This window comes from Bemisia tabaci, unplaced genomic scaffold (genome assembly GCF_918797505.1).
Source record: "Bemisia tabaci unplaced genomic scaffold, PGI_BMITA_v3".
Classification (NCBI taxonomy): Eukaryota; Metazoa; Arthropoda; class Insecta; order Hemiptera; family Aleyrodidae; genus Bemisia; species Bemisia tabaci.
The window spans coordinates 81,364-102,102 of NW_027311742.1; the positions used below are offsets into that span (position 1 = coordinate 81,364).

A 20,739-nucleotide genomic window follows, 5' to 3' on the forward strand; every position below is an offset into this window, starting at 1 on the left:
AGATCACCTCATACACGTTAAAGTGAGTAATGACGTTTTGAAAATTCCCATGTTTCCCGTAAAAATGGCAACACGGCTGCGGTTGTGGATCTCGATTCCAGGACCGAGATTCAATCTGAAGGAAGTGACCGACTGAAGGTGCAACGATTGTGACGTCATTGTGCTGTCGACGATGAGATGAAGCTCCCGCTTCCGCTGATCCCTAGACCCGGCGGTGACTCTAGGAATTTTAAAAATTTTAATCGCGGCTCATACTGCCGTGCTAAGGAAGAACGCCGTATGAGCATTCGAGAGTTGCCAAATTTCCTTCGGTAAAATGTTCATTTTCAAGGAAAGTTATGAACAATTTTCCTTGAAAACTTCAGGAACTTTAGGTGAAATTGCGAACAAAATTATCTGAAAAATTGGAGGGAAAATATTCGTAAGTTTACTAGGAAATTCGTTTTTTAACAGAGGAATTTTGGCAACGCCTGAAGGTTCATACGGCGTTTATCCATAGCACGGCAGTATAGCTATTCTGCCGTGCTAAGGAAAAGCGCCGTATGAGCATTCGAATGTCGCCGAATTGGTTCCATCATGTTATTTAGTTTTGTAGGAAATTATGCAAATTTTGCAAAATCGGACAAAATCTGGAAACTTGAGAGCTGATTTTTTCGAAAATATGAATCAAAAAAGTTTGAGAGTGGTTACATTCTTCACATCTTTCGTGAAATTGCCTTTCAGGAACACCCCTTGAAATTGAAGTTGTGACGAAATAAACATCAAAATTTGAAAATATGGCCAAAAATCTCAAGTCCGGCCTCTTCTCCTAGCTCGTTCCACTGCGCGACATAGGTATCCGAGAAACCTTGGGTCATTTAAATGCAGACACATTTAAAACATGAATCATAATTGGAAGTTATTACGCAAAGAAGTGCGAGTGTCCGAATTTTCAATGAGCTTTCAATCGGATAAGAATATATTCTCGGATTTTTTCAGCATGCGCGTTCAATAAAGACTGGAGAATGCCACATTTTCAGCACACTCGCTGAGAAGGAAACACACACTGCCGACTGCCGCACAGTGGGTCGAGTCAATCGGAGAGGTCGGACATGAAATTTTTTTACTAAAACTGCAAATTTTCATGTTTAATTCGTCACATTATAAATTTTGAGGGGTACAAGGTGAAGAAAATTTCACGCGGAAACCAACGGAGCCACTTTCAGAACCTCAAAGTCGTGTATAACAGGAGTAATGAGCGTTTGAAGTTTCCGAATTTTGTCCAACCTCTCCTATTAACTCGATCCATTGTGTGCCGCATGACGTTGGTCAATCTCCGATGCTTCATGATTTCCGTGGATTAAAGGGAAAAAAATCGTGGTTCATTTTCGTCAATTTGAGGCGTGTCGGAGAAAAACTTTTGTATTAGTCATTGCCAACAACGTAACTTTTAACTTCTGGAATGCATTACATCCTCGCTGATTAGCTAAGAAGACTGATTGAAAGATGTAAACAAAAACAGTTATCTAACAGTGGACAGAAGTTTTATCCATTTCCCATCTATTTTTTTTCCTTGTCGAACTGCTGCGTAAAAAATTTGATTCTCAAGATTATGACGCTTCAAGATCTCGATGGTGACTTTACACTTGGGGTGGACCGCGTGTAGCAGAGAGGAACCAAGCCACATCAGCTTTTGCCAAATATACCTGGGCATTTCATTTTTTTTTTTTTACAAGAGGACGTTTGTGTGGATTCCTTTGAAAATTTTCAGGGATTTTCTTTGCACTACGCAGTAAATTCACTGAAATTTGTACAAAAATCCGCACGACCGCTTTCATGTAAAAAATTATTAAATTGCCCTATTTTTGGCGATCGGTGATGTGGCTTGGTTCCTGTCTGCTTAACGCGGTCCGGTTGGGATTCGTTCGCTTTCGCAATAAGCTACGGAGTATACATCATTCTCGTGAGGAATGTAATAAAGGAATTGATTGAAACAATGAGACGGTGGTTAAAGTGGTCGACAGGGCATCGGAAAAAATCGCGCAAGCATTTGATTGTCATCGCGGGATTGTGCGCGGACGATCAGCGAACGCGACTATCTCCATTGTCGAGCAAAATCCACGGCGCACTAGAGTACCTACAAAGGGAAAGTATTGTCATGCCTGTGCCGCTCTCTGATTGGTTCATCAGTTTGAAGCTTTCTATTGGGCTCTTATGGACCAATGTTGGAGAACCCGAATATCATTAATTAGCTAGGCAAGAGGTGTAATTTTTGGCTAAAGTATCCATAAAAGTTTGTTCATAAAACTGAACTTAGAGGTTGGTGATAAGAAATGAGAAATTAATGAAATAAAAGGGTACGGGTACTTTAGTACGTTGAAGTTATCTGAGCAACAATTGATAGCACCTAAGACGATTCAAATTTTCACTATTTATGTTATGTTATGTTCCTGACATTATGATGTTGAAATGGAACATAGAACTCCGAGATTTTTTTCGGTCGAAATTTTTTAACTTGAGATAAAATAGTACAATACGATAGTATCTCTACAAGCAAACCGATGTATTTTTTTTATGTTTAAAAAAATCTCGAAGTAAAAAAAAACATAATAAAAGGGGGAGACCCAGTATTTTCCGTTGAAGTCCCTGACGTTTGTCTGTTTTCCCAGAAAAATTTTTGAAAACATTGTTTGTACCCGACATTTTCCTCTTTTGCAACTCTACAGTACCTACGATAGACCCTCTATAGATGTTACGTTCAGGCTTGGTCGAATTTGAATTTTGAGTGATTTTCTTTTTTAAAATGCACCCGACGTAAGCCTATGAAGCTTTAAAGGACAATTTTTTCTCAACCCATACGCTATGGCGGAGATTACGCGTAGTCTATGTATGGTGCGTGGCATAATACATTGTACATTATATTACAATCCAATACAATAGGAGTATAAGGATGTTCTTCAATACAGGCGGAGGTCCCAAATATTCGCTATAAAGAGCGAAAAACAGGGGGGGGGGGGCGTGAGTGGAGTGACGAAATAAATGAGGTTAAAGAGTCGAATTCTAAACCAGCGATCAGTGCAGTGATGGCTGTTATCGATATAGTACTGATTGTGCGCTGACGAGGATTGATAAATGCACACAATGATAGCTTGGTTTGTTTGGGTCTTGCGTTTGTGGTGGAGAAAGGAGAAGAAACGCTTTAAAGGTCTGACGGAAATCGCATCAATGGAGAATTTGCAAGGGTCTGAAATTTGATGAATTTCCTGTTTAAGTGGAATCCTCTGAGTGAACTGAACACGGAGATACCCTTGATTCATAAATTGAGCAATTATTAGAGGAGATATGACAAAATAACCGATTCTGCTAAAATACATGTGTTTAAATGGGAAATGCCGCCAGATGACGTCACAAGGCGGCACATTTTCTCACTTTTAAATCAATTTTTCTCCAATTTCCCATGTCAGAAAAAAATTATGAAAAATATTGCGAACTCAGCTCATTAGGCACTTTCAGATGAAGCAATAAAAAAATTGCGTGCAAATTCTCCATTTGCATATCGAGTATATCAACTAGGAAATTCCTACCGAATTACTTCCACTCTTACGGATAAAGTCTACTCCTCATTCATATATTTTCGGGTATATTTTGGGGGCAAAACAGGCTTCGGAGTGGAATACACTGCGGATTTTGGTTCGAAATTTCTAAAAGCGTATTTACACGGTGTTACTTCTTTAATTGAGAGATATCTATGACAATGGTTTGTGGTGGTAGAAACGTGGCGGCAGGACGATGTAATTTTTGGCTAGCGGTAGGTACTGTCCCCGAAAGGGTAGCAAAATATTTGTTCCTTAAAAACTGTGAATTTTTTCTGGAGGATATGTAAGCGCCGAAAAACTGGTGTCGACGGAGTCATCATAGGCAAAATTGAGTGGTGCGATCGCTGATTCTTGCTGAATTCACAGCACGCCAAATTTGACGATTCTTTCAACAACAATTTATTCTAACTAAGGGCCATGACTAACTTGTAGAACTTCGAATATAATAAAGCGTGAAGCCGTTCTCACACAATCTAAGTGAGAGCTTTAAAGTGGCTGGTCAATGCCGTTTCCAGCTCTCTTAATGACTTGAGGGGCGAGCTCCAGTCTCCGATTTTACCCACTTCGACCGTGTGAAGACGGCTTGAAATGCATCTATTATAAGGATGGCGTTTAGCAGAAGGAACCAAGCCACATCAGCTATTGCCAAATTTAACTGGGCAGTTTAATTTATCAAAGGAAAGCTTGTGCGGATTCCTTCGAAAATTTTACGGAATTTCCCTGGTAGAAATTGACGATAGGAGCTGCGTTTCAAAATACCATAGGAGTTCTTATAGCCGACTGAAGAGGGCGATAGAAAATCATATAGCTGGCTGTAGAAAGTGGAAAAAATCATACGGCCGGGCTACACGAAGCGATAAAAAATTATACAGCCGGGATATGGTTCCTATCGCCGGGCTTTACACTTTATCGCCTGGCTGTTGCTTTTTCGCCATCGGCTATAAAAGGCTATTGGAACTTGTGTAGAAATTCGTGTGCTTTGTAAATCCTTAAGTTTGTAATACGGAATCACCTTAATATTTACAAAACGCACATTATATTTTCCTTTACTACATATTTTTTTTCATCAATTAAAATGTTAATAATCTATACAGAGTGTGCAAACATTTCAAAGTCATGAGTTGAAAAACGGTGACTCCACGAGATTAAATATTAGAGCCTAACACAAAGCGGAGCGGCGGCGCACGGGCGCCTACAAACCTAACAGGGATACTTCACGCATTGCGCAATGCGCGAAGTATCCCTATTAGGTTTGAAGGCGCCAATGCGCGTTTCGCGCTGGCTGCCCGCCCGCCGCGCCGCAGCGTACCACGGCGCTTGAAGCAACTATTTCACACCAGAGGTATTCCACAGTATCATACGGAATTGCAAGCGCTCCAACATGTTAGGAATGGCAGGCATCCTTCAAAAGTACGGAGCTTTCCTCGCAAAATAAATCAAGATACTACGGCTCAAAAAGAGAGCGGTAGTCCAAAAACTCACTAAGTCCTAGCATCCGTAATTAGTAACGTTTAGCATACATTTTGTTGCCAGGCTGTTGCTTAGTCGCCATCGTCTATAAAATGCCATAAGACATTGTGTTGCCGGCTATAGAAGCTATTGGAAATCTTACAGCCGGCTGTAGGTCTATAGTATTTTGGAACAGATTCTACTGCCAATTTTTACCAGGGAATGGCTTTGTACTGTGCAACAAATTCACTGAAATTCGCACAAAAATCTGCACAACCGTTTTCGTGTAAAAAATTAAATTGCCAAGGTGATGTGGCTCGGTTCCTTTTTGCTTAACGAGACCCATATTTAAACCTTCCATGCGGAGGATCAATGACGCGTGGCGTGCTTACCGATACATCGATAGACCTGTCATTTAAGCCTATGGAAAAGGATCGATAAACAGGGTGTTCGCAGCGAACACCTTGATAATCGATTCCTTACCATTGCTTCAAATGGAGGAACATCGATAATCGATCATTCACGCCACGCCACTGCCGGGGCGGATCCACCGTGCGACGAAATGTTTCTCATTGTCGTCAAGGTATGCACCAGTGGTCAGGTGATAGAAAAATGCAACCGGAATGACACTGGGATACATCATCAAGAGTAGGTAAATTCGTAATGGGATTAATCACCCGTTCCTCTCAAGGGCACAGCTTTATTCTCTCTCTATCTCTACTTCGGCTAAATTCGCTAGAAAAGGATGCACACGTAAGGATAACGCGTCAGAAAACGTCGACAACAGAAAACTCATAGGTCATGCAGATATCCCAAACGAAAAAATGTACCTAAGTACATTTGAAATGTGAGAAGTTTCCTCTCGAATATTGTACTTTTTTTATGCAGCGCCAACTGCATGCGGGGCTCATGAGCCGTGGGTACGGGGCAAGGGCGTTGTGAGCAGGGCTCATGAGTTAATGATTCGGAAACGGGGCGTCGTGGCTCCCGTCGCCGCTGCTGACGTCACTGGCGGTTAAAAAATTTCATTCATTATTACCGCCCTCAACTAACGAGCACACCCTTCTTCCCCACCCGTACATAGTTTCGTTCAGCAGAAATACGTCCATTCGGTGAAGAGACTTGGAACTTCCTGCACCCTAGCATTTTCTTCGACCAAGGACCGCCGCTGGCTTTTGGGGTTGCCTCCAACAGGGTGTCTACTAAAACAGGCTGCTCAAAAATAAGTACTTTTACAGTACTTTTTCAGTACATTCTCAAGAAATTCAATACCTCCTCCAACAGAAAAATGCCTTACTTTTTCAGTACCTCCATTTAACGAAATTCGAAATATTTCAAAAATTTGAAATTGCGACAAAAATGACAAAAAATTTAAAAAAAAATCCGGACCTTTCAGAGGAATTTCCGCACTTTTTCAGTACTTCCGGACCGCCCTTAAAAAATCAGTACTATTTCCGGACTTGTAGACACCCTGCAATACATTCTTAGGAAATTCAGTACCTCCTCCAACAGAAAAATTCCGTATTTTTTCAGTACCTTCATTGGACGAAATTAGAAAAATTTCAAAAATTTGAAATTGCGACAAAAATGAGAAACAATTTTAAAAAATTCTGGACCATTTTACGGAATTTCCGCACTTTTTCAGTACTTCCGGACCGCCCTTAAAAATGAATACACTATTTCCGGACTTGGGGACACCCTACTCCACCGACTTCTCCATCGACGACCCGCGTTCGGATCGGCGCGGGGGACGGGGTGCAAAAATTTCGCTCCGTGCGCAACGGACGGAGGCCGACTCTAAAAAACGCTGCGGTTACACGATGCGCGGCCGTGTGGAGACAAAGAGAGGGAGATTATTTTTGGCACGGCCAGTCACTCGGGGCTCGGCGTGATGGCCACGGTCAGGTCACTTCCCCACGCAGATCCACGCTGCGCCCGACGGGACTCGGGATCCGGAGCATCAAAGCTAGGACGAGTTGATTATCGTCATAACGGAGGGAGCACCGCGCCCTTGAGAGTCCAGATCCGTAACCGGAACGCCGGACCCGGTAGACGCCACGCCGGCCGCAGCTTTCGGGAATCAAGGATGGGCGCCTCCTCAAATTAAATAAATTCACCGAGGAATTCCTGGACCTGGACCCTTTGCCTCCTCCAACTCACTTCAAGAGCCCCGTTCGTGGATCCAGGACGCCTTCTTCCCGCCTAAATGGGAGCGGGGGGGGGGGGGGGGGGAGAAGCATTACATACAGGGTGAGCCAAAAGTCCCGCACCACCGGCGTTCGGTATCACTCCTATAAATTGGCCAGTTGCACTGGTAACAGAATCGTGTTTCGGTGCTTTATTCTCATAGATTAGCTAAAAATAATAAGATCTGTCCAAACAGCAACTTTTTACGTTGAACATTGACCGAGATACCGTCCTTTAAAAAGTCGGGGTTTCGACGTCATCAGGTGTCTACTAAAACTGGCTGGCCAAAAATCAGTACTTTTACAGTACTTTTGCAGCACATTCCTAAAAAAATTTCAGTACCACCTCAACATAAATATTCAGTAAATACTTGTTCAGTACCTCCAATTGACGAAATTCGGCAAATTTCAAAAATTTCAATTTCCCTTTCGAATTGCGACAAAAATGACAAAAAAATGAAAAAATTCCGGACCTTCTTACGGAACTTCTTCAGTACTTCCGGACCGCCCTTGAAAAATCAATACTATTTCCGGACTTTCCGGAAATTCCGGACTTGTAGACACCCTGGTCATCCACCGTGGTAGTGCATAACATGGTATGTACAACCGCGGTGGATTACGTCATAAATCGAATTTTTCAAGGCGCGATATCTTGGTTAATATTCAACGTAGAAAGTTGCTGTTCGGACAGATCTTATTAACGTTAGCTAATCTACGAGAATAAAGCATCAAAACACAATTCTGTGACCAGCGCAACTGACCCAATGTGAAGAAATCCATGTGGAGACTTGAAATTTTGTGAGTACTCCTCGGTTCAAGGGAACGACTCTTTGGTGCCCCCAAGATTTAGGGGAATCGCCCCAAAAAGGGGCAATAAACCTAAGGAGTATACGGTTGATGCGGGAGTCTTGGATCATCCTTAACACGAGAGCCGCTCTCCGACGCTCTTCGACGCCTAACCGCCAGAGTTCCCTATATATTCTTCTAAAGCCGGTCAGGGCTTCAACTCCCTGAAGGGGGTGCGAAGAGAGACGATTAAAAAAGTTCTTCGTAGGGCAGGGGAGGGGTTTGCTCCCTTGTTCGAGGTGGCAAGGTCAAAGTTCTGACTAAAAGGGCGTCTGTCAACTACTTGCGGCATTTGAGGAGAAGAGGGACTCGAGCTACCTAACGGGTGCCTATTATGGGGGGTGTAGAGGAGATACAGCCCGAGCCTTACTTCAGGTTTTCGATTACCCTTGCACGTATGGATTCATTTCGGGGGCCATTCAGAAAATGCGTGACGCTGAAAATGGGATTTTCTTATTCCTCCCATCCTTCCCATAACTCAAGTCTGCACCTCCCTTTATAAACTTCTGTAGCGTTTTGTTCGAAACCCCTTAAATTGGCGTTTCGTGATGAATTTCGAATGAGAAATTTTCAATAATCTTCTTGGCACAACATAACACGATTAGCTTTACGTAATTTTCGAGTTGTTTAGGATTGCCTTGCAGGACAGAACAGATGGGGCGTCTAATCGAAAAAATCGAATAAAAAGAAGAAAAAGAAAAAAGATTGCCTTCCGCAATTGATAGACCGCCCTGAAAGAACTTTAGCCCCTCACGTTCGAGGCGCAGCTGGATTCGAATCCTAACTATACAGGAGGATTCGCCTACCAATGTGACAGATGCCTCCAAAATTTTATCATATTTTGGTCATACCAAATTTGAGCAAATTTCGTTGATTTCCCTTATCTTTTCCTCACCAAGAAAAATTCTTGATTTCTCTCATCTTTTCCTCACCAACAAACATTCTTGATTTGCCTTATCTTTTCCTCACCAACAAAAATTCCAAGTGGGTAAATATTTTCAGATTTGTTGGGTCATTTCTAATTTTTGCCGGCTCGTATACGTCATACACTATGCGGATCTTAGGAAAAATTTTTGCCGGCTCATATACGTCATACGCTGTGCGGATCTTAGGAAAACTGAAACTGCGGTACTTGATTATTTATCCCGTTATCTCCGAATTTCAAGTTCAAACTAGCCGGGTATAAAATACGGCTCTTCAACAACTGAACGGGTTCACGGCATAACAGCTGCCATTCGCACACGATCCGATGAACATCGGTCGTTTTACCGTTAAGTCACAGCCCGCGAAACGGCGGGACCGACAAAGAATCCACTTTCGACGGGCACTCTATTTAAGCAGTGCGTGAAGTACTTGTGCGATTATGTGCGTCTGAAGGCCCGCTAATTGGGCGGCGAATAATAAGAAGATGACGCAAAAATTCTCAGAAAGGAGGCTCACTGTCAGCAGTGGCCGCTACTGATTTTTCGATGCGGCGAGCAGCAAAACAAATGCTTGAATTTTCATGGGCATTTCTCATTTTTATGAATTGCTCTCTGAACGTCCCGATTGGTACTAATAAACTCGCCCTCCCCCAATCATTCACGGAATGAGCGATGACTCCCTTTGGCAGCCAACAAGTCCGAAGATTGAATTTCTCAACGGGTCTTTTTTTTTTCACACGAGTGCTATCACAGCATTATTTTTCAGAAAGTCCCGACTCTCATGTGGAGTGATCTATAAAGTTCCGCGCCACCGGCATTAGGCATCACTTTAATAACTTTTTAACAAATTGAGATGAAGACTTGGAATCTTGATAATGCTCCCAGGTGAAAGGGGACGTTTTCTGCAACCCCCCCCCCCCCCCAAATAATTTTTTTTTAAAGGATCCCCCTATAAGGGGCCAAGAACGGTCGTACGAAGCTCTTGAATCACCATATAAAACTTGGCCTCTAGCTCTTTGCCTTCTAGCCTCTTGGCTTTCTAGCCCTCATCTCTCTCTCTCTGTCCCTTAGAATTTTTAGGGGGAGTTTTTTAGGATTGGGCCGGGGTGGCTACCGCCACCTAGAATGACAATCTAATAATCAGATTTGAATCTTTAGAAAATTACGCGTAATAAACAAAGATGCGATGCAGGGTTCAAGTCTAAGACCGTACAGACCAGAGGGGGCGTAGCGTGCTTTGCGATACATCGATTGATCTGCTATTTAAACCTATGGAAAAGGATCGATAAGCAGGGTGTTCGCAACGAACACCTTGATAATCGATTCTTTACCACAGCTTCAAATTGGGAAATACCGAAAATCGATCATTCACGCCTCGCCAATTGTGCAGACATGAATCCGTTAAGAATGACGTAAAATAGGAATAAATTCTACAGAAAAGTCCGCGGTTGATTTTACTTTCCGCGGTGTTGATTTTACTCTTAGCATTCATGGGTAAAATAGGGTCGAAGTCCGAGTACGAGAACCAATGAAAGATGTGCGATATCGTCCACTTACAGAATTTCGCAGCGAAGGCAAGCCACAAACCGGGGATGCACGAATATTTATCTTTTCGAAAAACATACACTCATCTCGCTCCATAAACTTTTCTTAACTGATAGACCGTGCGTATTTGCGTAGACATATGGACGGATACTTGATGTTAACTTAAAGTTCGTCTTCAAATTCGCCGCACGGGCCACAAAAATATGCGAATGGTTCTCTCCGAAAAACACGCTTTCATCTCACACCATTTTTTGAGAAACTAAGAGACAATGCGCGAATTTCTTGACAAATCGACAGTGTAAGTCGGCAATCGCATAACTCGGTTTGCGACGTCGCAGACTTCCTATCATACTGTATTTTTTAAACGGAAAACTACTCAACGACAATTCTTTAAAACTGCCGTGATTTTTCCTCTCTGTGCGAAGACAATTCTGCATTAACTTCAAGGAATGATGTCAATTTGTTCTCCTTTAAAAAAATAACATAGAAGCGGAGATTTTCAGTCATCGCGAACGAGATATTATTATGTGAGTGCGGACTTACGCCGTCAAAATATCTCTCCGTTAAGATTCGCCTTCAGATTTGCGATACAGGCAACAAACATACCGGAGAGCACGAATAGTTGCCATTCGAAAAACAGAAATCACCATACATTTTGCCAAGCTAAAAAACCGGCGTAAACCCGCTAGCTTGACAGATGTCGCCCGCTTAAGATTCGCCTTCAACTTCGAGCATAGGCAACAAACCTACTGGGAAGCGCGAATAGTTACCTATCCGAAGAACACGCACTTTATTGCTCCATGAACTTTGATTGAATCGATAAACGACATTGTGAATCCGTCGGTAGGCATCGTCCTTAATTTCGTGCCTAACTTAGCATGTGTCTTTCGTGACATTGTATTTAAAGTAGGTAATAGTTGGTCACTCAACTTATGTTACATAATCGTACTTACGAATTTGTAAAATTGAATTGGTAAGTAGCTTTTACTTCGTTTTCATTTGTTGTTTTGAATATTTTATTCGAAAGGCCCAGTTGGCTCAATCGTTCGTAGCAAATATAATGATAGTTATTTTAGAAACTTCGAAGTCATCATTATTCAAAACCGAAGAGGAAGACAGAGAGAGCTTATGCCTTTTTTTTACCTTTTCGTTTTCTTCTCGACGACCAACATGCGAAACCGCGGACCTTCCGTTAGCGACGTTGACGTTAACCACCTGCATCTACCAATAGGAACGCTCCCTTTTCCCTACCTTCTTTGCCTATTGCTTTGTCTAATATTCTAATTTCAATTATTGGGCCACAGATGATAAAATTCATGAATTTGAAGCTATCGCTGTCGGTGACGGCCGCTTCTGAGCCTCTTTACACCACTTTCGGCTTTTCATTTTCTTTTGAAGTTTGGTTTCAACTGACAAGTTACAGGAACTTCTACGACCATGTGCTCGAGAGGCTGAAACTGAAACGCAAGATGCTTCTCCTTTGTTCTTATCGATGCTTTGCGATGCTTCTATCTCGGTTTACTGTTGAGTGGCTTGGATTAGCACTTGAAGAGCAGTTTTCACGATTAGTAGTTACTTTTGACTGTCAGCAAAGCTCTGCGATATTAAAGGCCTCTTCACATTGTTGAGAATGAGCCTCAATGTTGCTCAAGTGGAATGTATCATTGTTTCTTGGGTACCTCACATTTTTCTGCTAGTTAATGGTTATTACTTGGGGGAGACTAGATGAAAGTGGCTGTCACACCATCTTCTTTAGGTATATAGTAGGGTGACCGATTTGTCATGAATAGCTGGCAGAACATTTGCAGCGCGGGTTGCGTAACTCCGAAAATGAAGGGGCAATATACTTTTCTGATAAACACGTTTTTTTTTCCGGTGAAAAAAGTCAACATTTAAGATACTCTCTGATTAACATTGACAGAATTTTTCTCCGTGAACAAGATAAAAGGAAGCAATTCACGAGGTCCTCGCAAAGAATATTCAAGTACACACTATTAGAGTACATCAGAGGAGCTTCTGTTTTCATTTTAGGATAGATCAATGGTCAAAGTGCAAAACCACTTATCTCCAGGGTTGAGTTTCAAGACTTTCGCTCCAATTTTTTTTCCTAGGAAGAACAAGTCAGCTTTATGGCTTGAAACTTATGCAGAATATTCTGCTCACAGGGATGCAAAATGAAGGAGATTTGCAAGAATTTCCGTTAACTAGTATTCCAAAGAAAAAATTAAGTATAGGAGGAGGTCTACGATGTTGCAAATGGAGGTACGTGGTTTCTCACTTTGGCCATCAAGATGCACTAATCAAAATGACAGATTTTTTTCTTACTCGATAAGTGCACTAACACAGTAAAATGCTGGGATCAGAGGATATCTAGATGATAGAAAAAACTTTAGACATTGAAAACACTTGGGGACAGAATTAAGACAATACAAAAAAAACCTTCTGCGACTCTTTTTTTCCACATTTTTAAGATACTAACTTCTATCCTAGCTCTTCTGAGACAAAGATCCTCTACCTCAGCAGCTACTAGCCAGCAGTGTAAACTGAACTTCAAAATTCCATGGACAGGTCAGTGAAGCTCCATTTTTCAACTTTTCATTCAACAATTCTTCCGCTTTCGCCGAGTGAAAAGTAAAATTGTGTGATACTGACATGAAAACAATCGGATGAAAAATTAAACAGAAACTTGGATGTAACGTCAACTTTTCGTTCAACTTTTCATCCAACTGGCAGGAAAGTTGAGACAAAATTTACTAACCAGCATTAGCCAAAGCTGCATCTTCCAAAACCAGTACCTAGCAGAAATACCTGAATTCTGTTTGACAACATCACACGGCAACAGCCCCTGAATCAAATTTTATTGCCTTAAACTATCCACTCAACTTTGAGTCTGCTGAATAGTAAAACAGTGTGAATTTGGCTTGAGCTCCTTTGTAAGACATATGAAGTGGATAGAGACATAGAAACTTCAAGATAGTCATTCGACTCGAATGGCTTTTCAATCAGTGGACGGAAAAATCAGCCATACATCGGTGCACCTGGCCTAATCATTCAGAGGCTACTGTAGAAGGATTGAGGGTTCCGCACATCTAAAATGCATTTACATGAAAAATTTATCAACGTGGCTTACACGATAAGTGTGCTCACGATGTAGGTGTGCTTATGACTCAGATTTGAGCTTCATTGGACGGAATCTCTCGCTTTCACGACCTCCATGATTGGAGGTTAGGAAAAAGTGAATCTCAATGGGAAAGAGAACAAGGGGCATGGAAAATTTAAAATGAGAAACTCTTCCGGCATAGGCGGTTCGAAAGGTCGAAAATGAGGCGGATGGGCATGCAAAAGCATGAAAATAAAATACTTTTCAAATGTAAGAATAAGATGCCAAGACTTACGTAGAACAAAATGAAGATTTGAGGATGAACTGATAACACTCAATGGCTTGAAACACACATGATTTACTCACGATAAGCGCTCACTTATAAATAGGAGGGGCAAATACTTTGGACCGCACATTATTTTGCAAATTCGCGGACCATGCGAATAAACAGCGAAATAAACTCGAAGGAAATATTCGGTGAGGTTTCGAAGTCAATTCGGACGGTATCACTCAAGAATCCAAATCCACTGTGTGCAAAACGGACGGCACGCGGCAAGAACGAACCACAAGAACTGATTAGAAATTGACGGATCGGAAAAAGTCGGAACGATTCACAAACATCATAGAGTTGGCATATTTCAGATCGAAACTGGTGACGGAGGAGACTGCAGAAAGCAGAAACGACTGAGAAACTAACTGAAACTGAGCTGATGAGCAGTGAAGTGAAGAGACAAGAGAACTGCTGAAACTTTTTTTCACTCACTTTTCTTGACAACGGTACTCATTTACTAATCAGCAACTTAGCGTTTTGACTCAACGCTACTCACCGTTTTTACTAATCGGTTTTTTCTGTTGATCAATGTTGTCTATTTATTGATTTTTTTTCGTTTTTCATTTTTCTAGCATTTTACCATCTGATAAAAATTACGGATTTTTTCCAAAAATCGGCGCTAGGTAACCAAATAAAATAGAATTCGGTGAGTGAAACAGGCACCGGTGAGTAGATGATGAGTGTGAGTTGTGAGTGTTTGAAGAGTAGCACATGATAATGAACTAAACGGCAAGACGGCAACCCTGCACATTATCATGACCAACAATATCAACAACAATAGCTTCGTGTTTTGACGTTTTTTGACCAATTTCTGGAAACTCTGAATTCCAAGTCTGGTGAATTTTTCATAATTTTCCTTATTCTTTTTCATAAGTCATCAAAAACCGCTTCTGTTCTCAATTGCCACCATTTATTGTAGTTCAAGTTTGGAAACCTTAACAATTAACATCTGCTCGGAAACTCTTTCTAAGTGCGCAAAGTCTATTTTCAACCGTCACAATGTCTTACATGTTACCTCATCTCCACAATGGTTGGCAAGTAGATCAAGCGATTTTATCCGAGGAAGATCGAGTTGTGGTAAGTCTGCTTTTTTATGGAAAAGGAAGTGGTCTGTCGGAGTGTTCTCTATGTGCCCTAGAACCTGGAAGCGCAAGGCAGTCTTGTAATGCACCACATTGGGGCGTGTGAAAAGAAAATGACTTGCTCTTGCCACTGACCAATAGTCTGAAGCTTGCCATATAATGAATTATCTGGAAAGAAACCAAGGCGGATAAAGAATGGTGGTCGCATCTCGTACCCTCTTGACGTCACGATTGTAAACAAACCCAACTGCGGAGTTAGGGGGTTTGAGTTTAAGCTGCACTCTAACGCTACAAGGTATTGTATAGTCATTAGTCACTTATCATTGTAAGTATTTCTGGCGTTGATAGCCCGAATTTAAAGTGAAATTACTGCGGTGTATTTTATTTTGCTATCTTTATCAGTAAATAATTTAAAAACCGTGAGAGGTTTTTTTTTTTTTTTTTTTTTTTTTTTTTTAATATTTCTTATTTTCTCCATGGGTACCTGATTATCAATGTAATTTTTCGGGGGATCCCCCGAACCCCCTTATCTGGGTGGAGTCCTCCCTTTGTTTTTCAGAAATCCCCGACCCCCTCTCCGTTTTTCCAATTTTCACACTTGTCTCCCAAATTTCCGAAAGTACAAATTTCTCCTGGAAGCATCAAAAAGAAGAATGATTGGACGTTATTTCCAAATTTCTAAGGAAAAACTACCGCATTACAGCTCTCAAAAATCCGAAATATACTAAGTCCAAAATGATAGGTCCAGTTTCGTCAGAAAGTTGCACATGTGCGTGAAGGAACGAGCCCATCGGGTACATTTCTTTAAACACAAATTTCAGCCAGAAATATTAATCATCAGAATGATTGTAACTTCCTTGCAAATTCTCCGTAAAAATTTTAACTCAGACTACGATCTGAAAGCGTTTCATCAGGAAGGAAAACTCATAATTCCGTTTAGGAGTTGTATGAGCCTCGCGCCGCGGCATCGCATCGGGTACACTTCGGGTACATTTCAAATCGCGCGGTAAAAGCCCGTACCCTCTGCACGTCACACATCCTCAAGATGGCAGCCAAAATCGAAATGCGACCACCATTCTTTATCCGCTTGGAAAGAAACCTAGAAAAAGCCAAAAGGTGATAACCGATAGAAATTTTATTCCTACATGAACCAGGAGAGGAACAACCAACTGCAGCCTGATTGTTGAAATTTTTTGTTTGTCGGGACGACATAGGTGAATAGGCGGAGCGTGATTGGTCAGCTATGCTTTATCGCTGCTTTGTCGTGCCTTTGCAAGGCGGAATGGACGACAAACTGTCAGAAACTTAAGAGGTGCTGTTAGCTTGTCGTGAGTTCAACCTGACATAGGCACGACAAAGCAGCGATAAGACACAGCTGACCAATCATGCTCCGCCTTAAAACCTATGTCATCTATGTCGTCCCGACAAATAAAAAATTTCAACAATCAGGCTGCTGGAGCACATATGACAGCTGCGTTGTCGAAAGTAAACTGTTTAGGACCGTTGGGCAACGGATTTACCCGCTTCCAAACACTCGGCGTTGTTTGACTCCGTTGGGATTGCCCGATGTCCTGGACTGTTTACCAAACGAAAATCAACAAGTCATCGGTCTCAGGAGGCAGTTGAGAGCGTTGAGCTAACCTCTAAATGTAATTGTGCACTCAAAACACAATAGTTTTTAGTCAACAGAGACAACGGACAACGCGTTTCCCAACGGGTAAGTCAATGGTCACATGATATCCGTTAGCGTTGAGCACCCAACGCAAACGGAAAGTTTACTCCGACAACGCACCTCAGTTCAGAACGCTAACATCCTGTCTTGCTAATGTCAAAAGAGCATCTTACTTTTTGGCTTCAAACTGCACCTCTTGAATGGCTACCAGTTAATGAACTTGCTTAGCCCAATGGATTAGTGTTATCTGAGGTGGGTCCTTGGTGAACAGCTGAATCTTAGTCTTGCCAGCAATCCATGAATCCAAAAATCCGCATCTCACCAGATTGTAATTAAATGGCTCAAAAGCCTCTGTTATTTGGGTGAAGAGAACTTTAATAGAAACCTGATGGACATGCTCTTATTGCAATTAATTATCAATTACATAAGGATTGAAAAGATCACCCTTAGGAGTACTTACCATCTTGCTTCATTATTGAAATTACTTTTCAGAAAGATACAAAATGCGAAAGAGGGTTTGAAAGGGCAGTCAAGTTTAAATAAGTCTGATTTTACAAGTAGTAAGACTTCAATTTTTTGTGATTATGTTAGTAATTTTGCCCCTTGTGATTTTCAGGTAATCCGGTTTGGACACGATTGGGACCCGACATGTATGAAAATGGATGAAGTATTGTACAGTATTGCAGAGAAAGTGAAAAATTTTGCTACAATTTACTTAGTAGACATCACCAAAGTTCCTGATTTTAATAAAATGTAAGTGCTGAAAAACTGTCCTACTGCCACGAAATGTTGGCTATCTTGTACTAGGTATTTGTCTTGTGACCCATGAAGAATTTTTTCAGTATGAAGGATAAAAATTCTTTGAAACTATCTGGAGGTTTGAGCAGAATAAGCAGCATTTCTTCGTGCATACCCTGGTGGAAATTTTGGTGAACGAAAAGAGTTCTGTTTTCACTTACCTATCAGACAAACGACAAACGATTGCATCAACTGCTTCAAAGCAAAAGGCCCTGTGTAACCAACACAGCGCCGTGCCATGTTTCCGCAAGTAAAAGCATGTGGAAATGCTAAAAAATTTACTGCTCACCCCTTTTTTCTTAAAATTGGCACACAGCAAGTTTTTTTTTGAAAGCTTATTGTGTTCGGGTCATTAAAACATCAAATCAAACAATGAAATTTGGCCCTTGTTGAATCTCCTGGTCTTTCATACATGCAGGGTCCTTAGGACAAACATTAAATCATTGACAACCCTAAGAATGTAGTCTTCCGAAAGGAATGCTGTCAAATGAAAAAATTATTATTGAAATTGAGGTCCTCACTCAAGGGATCGCAGCCTCGATAAGTATCTAAGGAAGTAGCACAGAACATAAAGGCTACACCAACAGAAGGTTCACTCCCATTTACTCCAATGTGTCGCGTTTTGTACTTTCCAGCGTCTCTTCATCGTTGCCAAGTGAATGCGTTCAAGTTTAGGGGTAGGAAGGAGCGCATTTCGCCAAGCAAGCCGACAACATTGAAAGTCGGCCAAGCTCTGGATAAAAGGCAAAATATGAACAATGCTTTCTAGGTGTGTTCTTCTCCTTCGATCGAGATACGCTGGAAGTGAGCCTTCTGTTGGTGAAGCCTTTATATTCTGTGGAGGTAGTGAAGACTCTGAATCTAAGCTTAGAAAATGTAGGGAATATAGATGTTACTCATTCAAGAATTCTGCTCTATTACAGGTATGAATTGTACGATCCATGCACGGTGATGTTCTTTTTCCGAAACAAACACATCATGATTGATTTAGGAACTGGTAACAATAACAAAATCAACTGGGCACTAGAGGATAAGCAAGAAATGGTTGATATTGTAGAAACAGTCTACAGGGGTGCCCGTAAAGGTCGAGGTTTGGTTGTATCCCCCAAAGATTACTCAACCAAGTACAGATACTAAGGTAATTAATTAAAGTTTCTTTAGGGGTAGGGAGGCTTTATGAGAAAAATGTTTTTTCAATTGCATTTCCTTTTTTTCACAAAGAAAAATTATTATACTTTCCGACTTGAAGATTCCATTTTTTCTCTCAACCAGAGATAAAATTGTTTTAAAATAAAATACCACTCTCTCTGTAGCCGCTGCGCTATCATACTACAAAAGCAGTCTAATGTGCTCCCTGACCAAGAGACTCCTCTACCCCTTGCCTCCTCAAGGCATTATCAAACCTAAGCGTTGAAGTATCCTGTGGACAAAAGTGGCTTCAGCAATACGGATTGATCTGAAGAATGAGGTAGAATCAGCTGGCTTCAGAGAGGGACTCTGCTGTCTTCCATTTTTCGTTGCTGTAAGTCGGCAATCGCATAACTAGTTTGTGGTGTCTGAAAATCTCCGCCTCTATGTTTTTTTCTAAAAGAGAACAAATTGACATCATTCCTTGATGTTTTTGCTGGATTTTCTTTGCACAGAGAAGAAAAATCTTGGCAGTTTTAAGGAATAGCTGTTGAGTAGTTTTTCGTTTAAAAAATAAAGTATGACAGGAAGTCTGCGACGCTGCAAACCGAGTTATGTGATTGCCGACTTACACCATCGTTTTGTCTTAGAATGTTTTTATGGTATGCTAGCACTCACTTTCAAGATAGCTGGGTCCTTCACATTAAGATCCCTCATCAAAAACAGGTAGATACTGGTTTTACGGAAATGAATTGTTTTTTATCAGTCACAGTATCATCATCAAGAAAATATTTTTACTGCTGACTCCTTATTACTTAGAGGTTTGAATTGATCTGAATTAGTCTGGAATGAAACCCCTCTCAATGCAATGTGCAATATGGTACCGAAATATCCCAATTAGTTTAACTGACGGTCTCCTGTCGTTTTGTTGTATGTACTTTTCCCTTGGGCATTGCAATGTCATCAGGATGACAGGTTCTATAGGAGTCATTGAAGATTACTCAATTGGAGAACTCAAGGAAAAGTCAGGAAATTCTACTATCCAATCTTGAATAAAGCAAGACCTCGAATTATCGGATGGCGATTTAACGGATCGATCCTCCGGTCCCTTCAGTGGGACCCAGTAGCTCGATTTAACGGATTCGGCCTCCGTTCCTGTGAAATCCGATAAATCAAGGTCTCACCGTATTATTTTCCCATCAAAATTTTTGAATGGCTTTGATCCCACCCATGCGCTTTATCGAAGTTCAGTTTCAGCACTTGTAAAGATAATTTTTAATTCCAACATCTATAAAGTCAGGGTCAAGTATATAACCTCTGGTTTGAAAATCTTAATTAATTAGAAAATAGTTTAGAAGTTTTAAAATGTAAGTAAACTCGTCATCCACTTACAATCAATTTTCCTCGTATTCATGACTGTTGTCTGTAAAATAGGTATTCTATCATCAGTCTCAGGTGAAGGAAGTTTAAGATGGATGGCACAAAGTGAAAGAATCCCAGATTCAATCAACCTGAAGTCTTAGCTTGAGAGGAAAATACATGGTTTTTGTCGCAGCATAGGCGAAAGAAATCGTTTGGTCCAGATTCAGTTTTCCGTTCAGGCTTCTTGAGGCTAATATTGAGGCCCTTTTATTTAGAGGTGAGTAATGTAAATTGTTGAAAAATTATGCTGAGGCATCTTTATTGATTAATTAAAATTAAAATTCATCCATGAAAATGAAGCTCAATTATGTATCACCTTAGTATGAGCAATTATTCATAAATTAAAATTGACTTGTACAAAACAAATTAAAGTTTCTTTCAAGATAACTCTGTCTGTTAAGCAGTTTTGGAAAGATTTTTTTTTTTTTTTTTAAATCTTTATTTCATTTCTCCTACTTGGAAAAATTTATTGTACAGTTTTGAATTCCAAATACAGATAATTTAAACCTAACCATGTAATTTTTTATTTTTTCCCCCATTTCACTCTGAATTTATTGATGAAATGTGGCCGCAAGCTACCGCCATGATGAAAATAGGAGACAGGAGTTGAAGGTAGATTAATGTTCTTATTTCATCTCCGATCGACAATTGTTAGCAATTTAGTTTTAAATTCTCTTTGGGA

The 20,739-nt window shown here is 40.9% G+C and overlaps 2 protein-coding genes across 2 annotated transcripts in view; one reads left to right on the top strand and one right to left on the bottom strand.

The window, feature by feature from the left end:
- LOC140225792 (proton-coupled zinc antiporter SLC30A1-like) overlaps window positions 1-14,380 on the bottom strand; it is a 35,179-nt gene extending 20,799 nt beyond the window's left edge. The window contains exon 1 of the mRNA XM_072305720.1: window positions 13,920-14,380. The gene's annotated coding sequence lies outside the window, so the exon portion shown is untranslated. The remainder of the gene's footprint in view (window positions 1-13,919) is intronic.
- Window positions 14,381-14,719: 339 nt separating this feature from the next.
- LOC140225798 (thioredoxin-like protein 4A) lies at window positions 14,720-20,568 on the top strand. Its single transcript, XM_072305726.1, has 4 exons — window positions 14,720-15,032; window positions 17,326-17,462; window positions 18,431-18,645; window positions 20,070-20,568. Exons 1-3 carry the CDS (start codon window positions 14,955-14,957, stop codon window positions 18,642-18,644), a joined length of 429 nt encoding a protein of 142 aa, XP_072161827.1. The 5' UTR covers window positions 14,720-14,954; the 3' UTR covers window position 18,645; window positions 20,070-20,568.
- The last annotated feature ends 171 nt before the right edge of the window (window positions 20,569-20,739 follow it).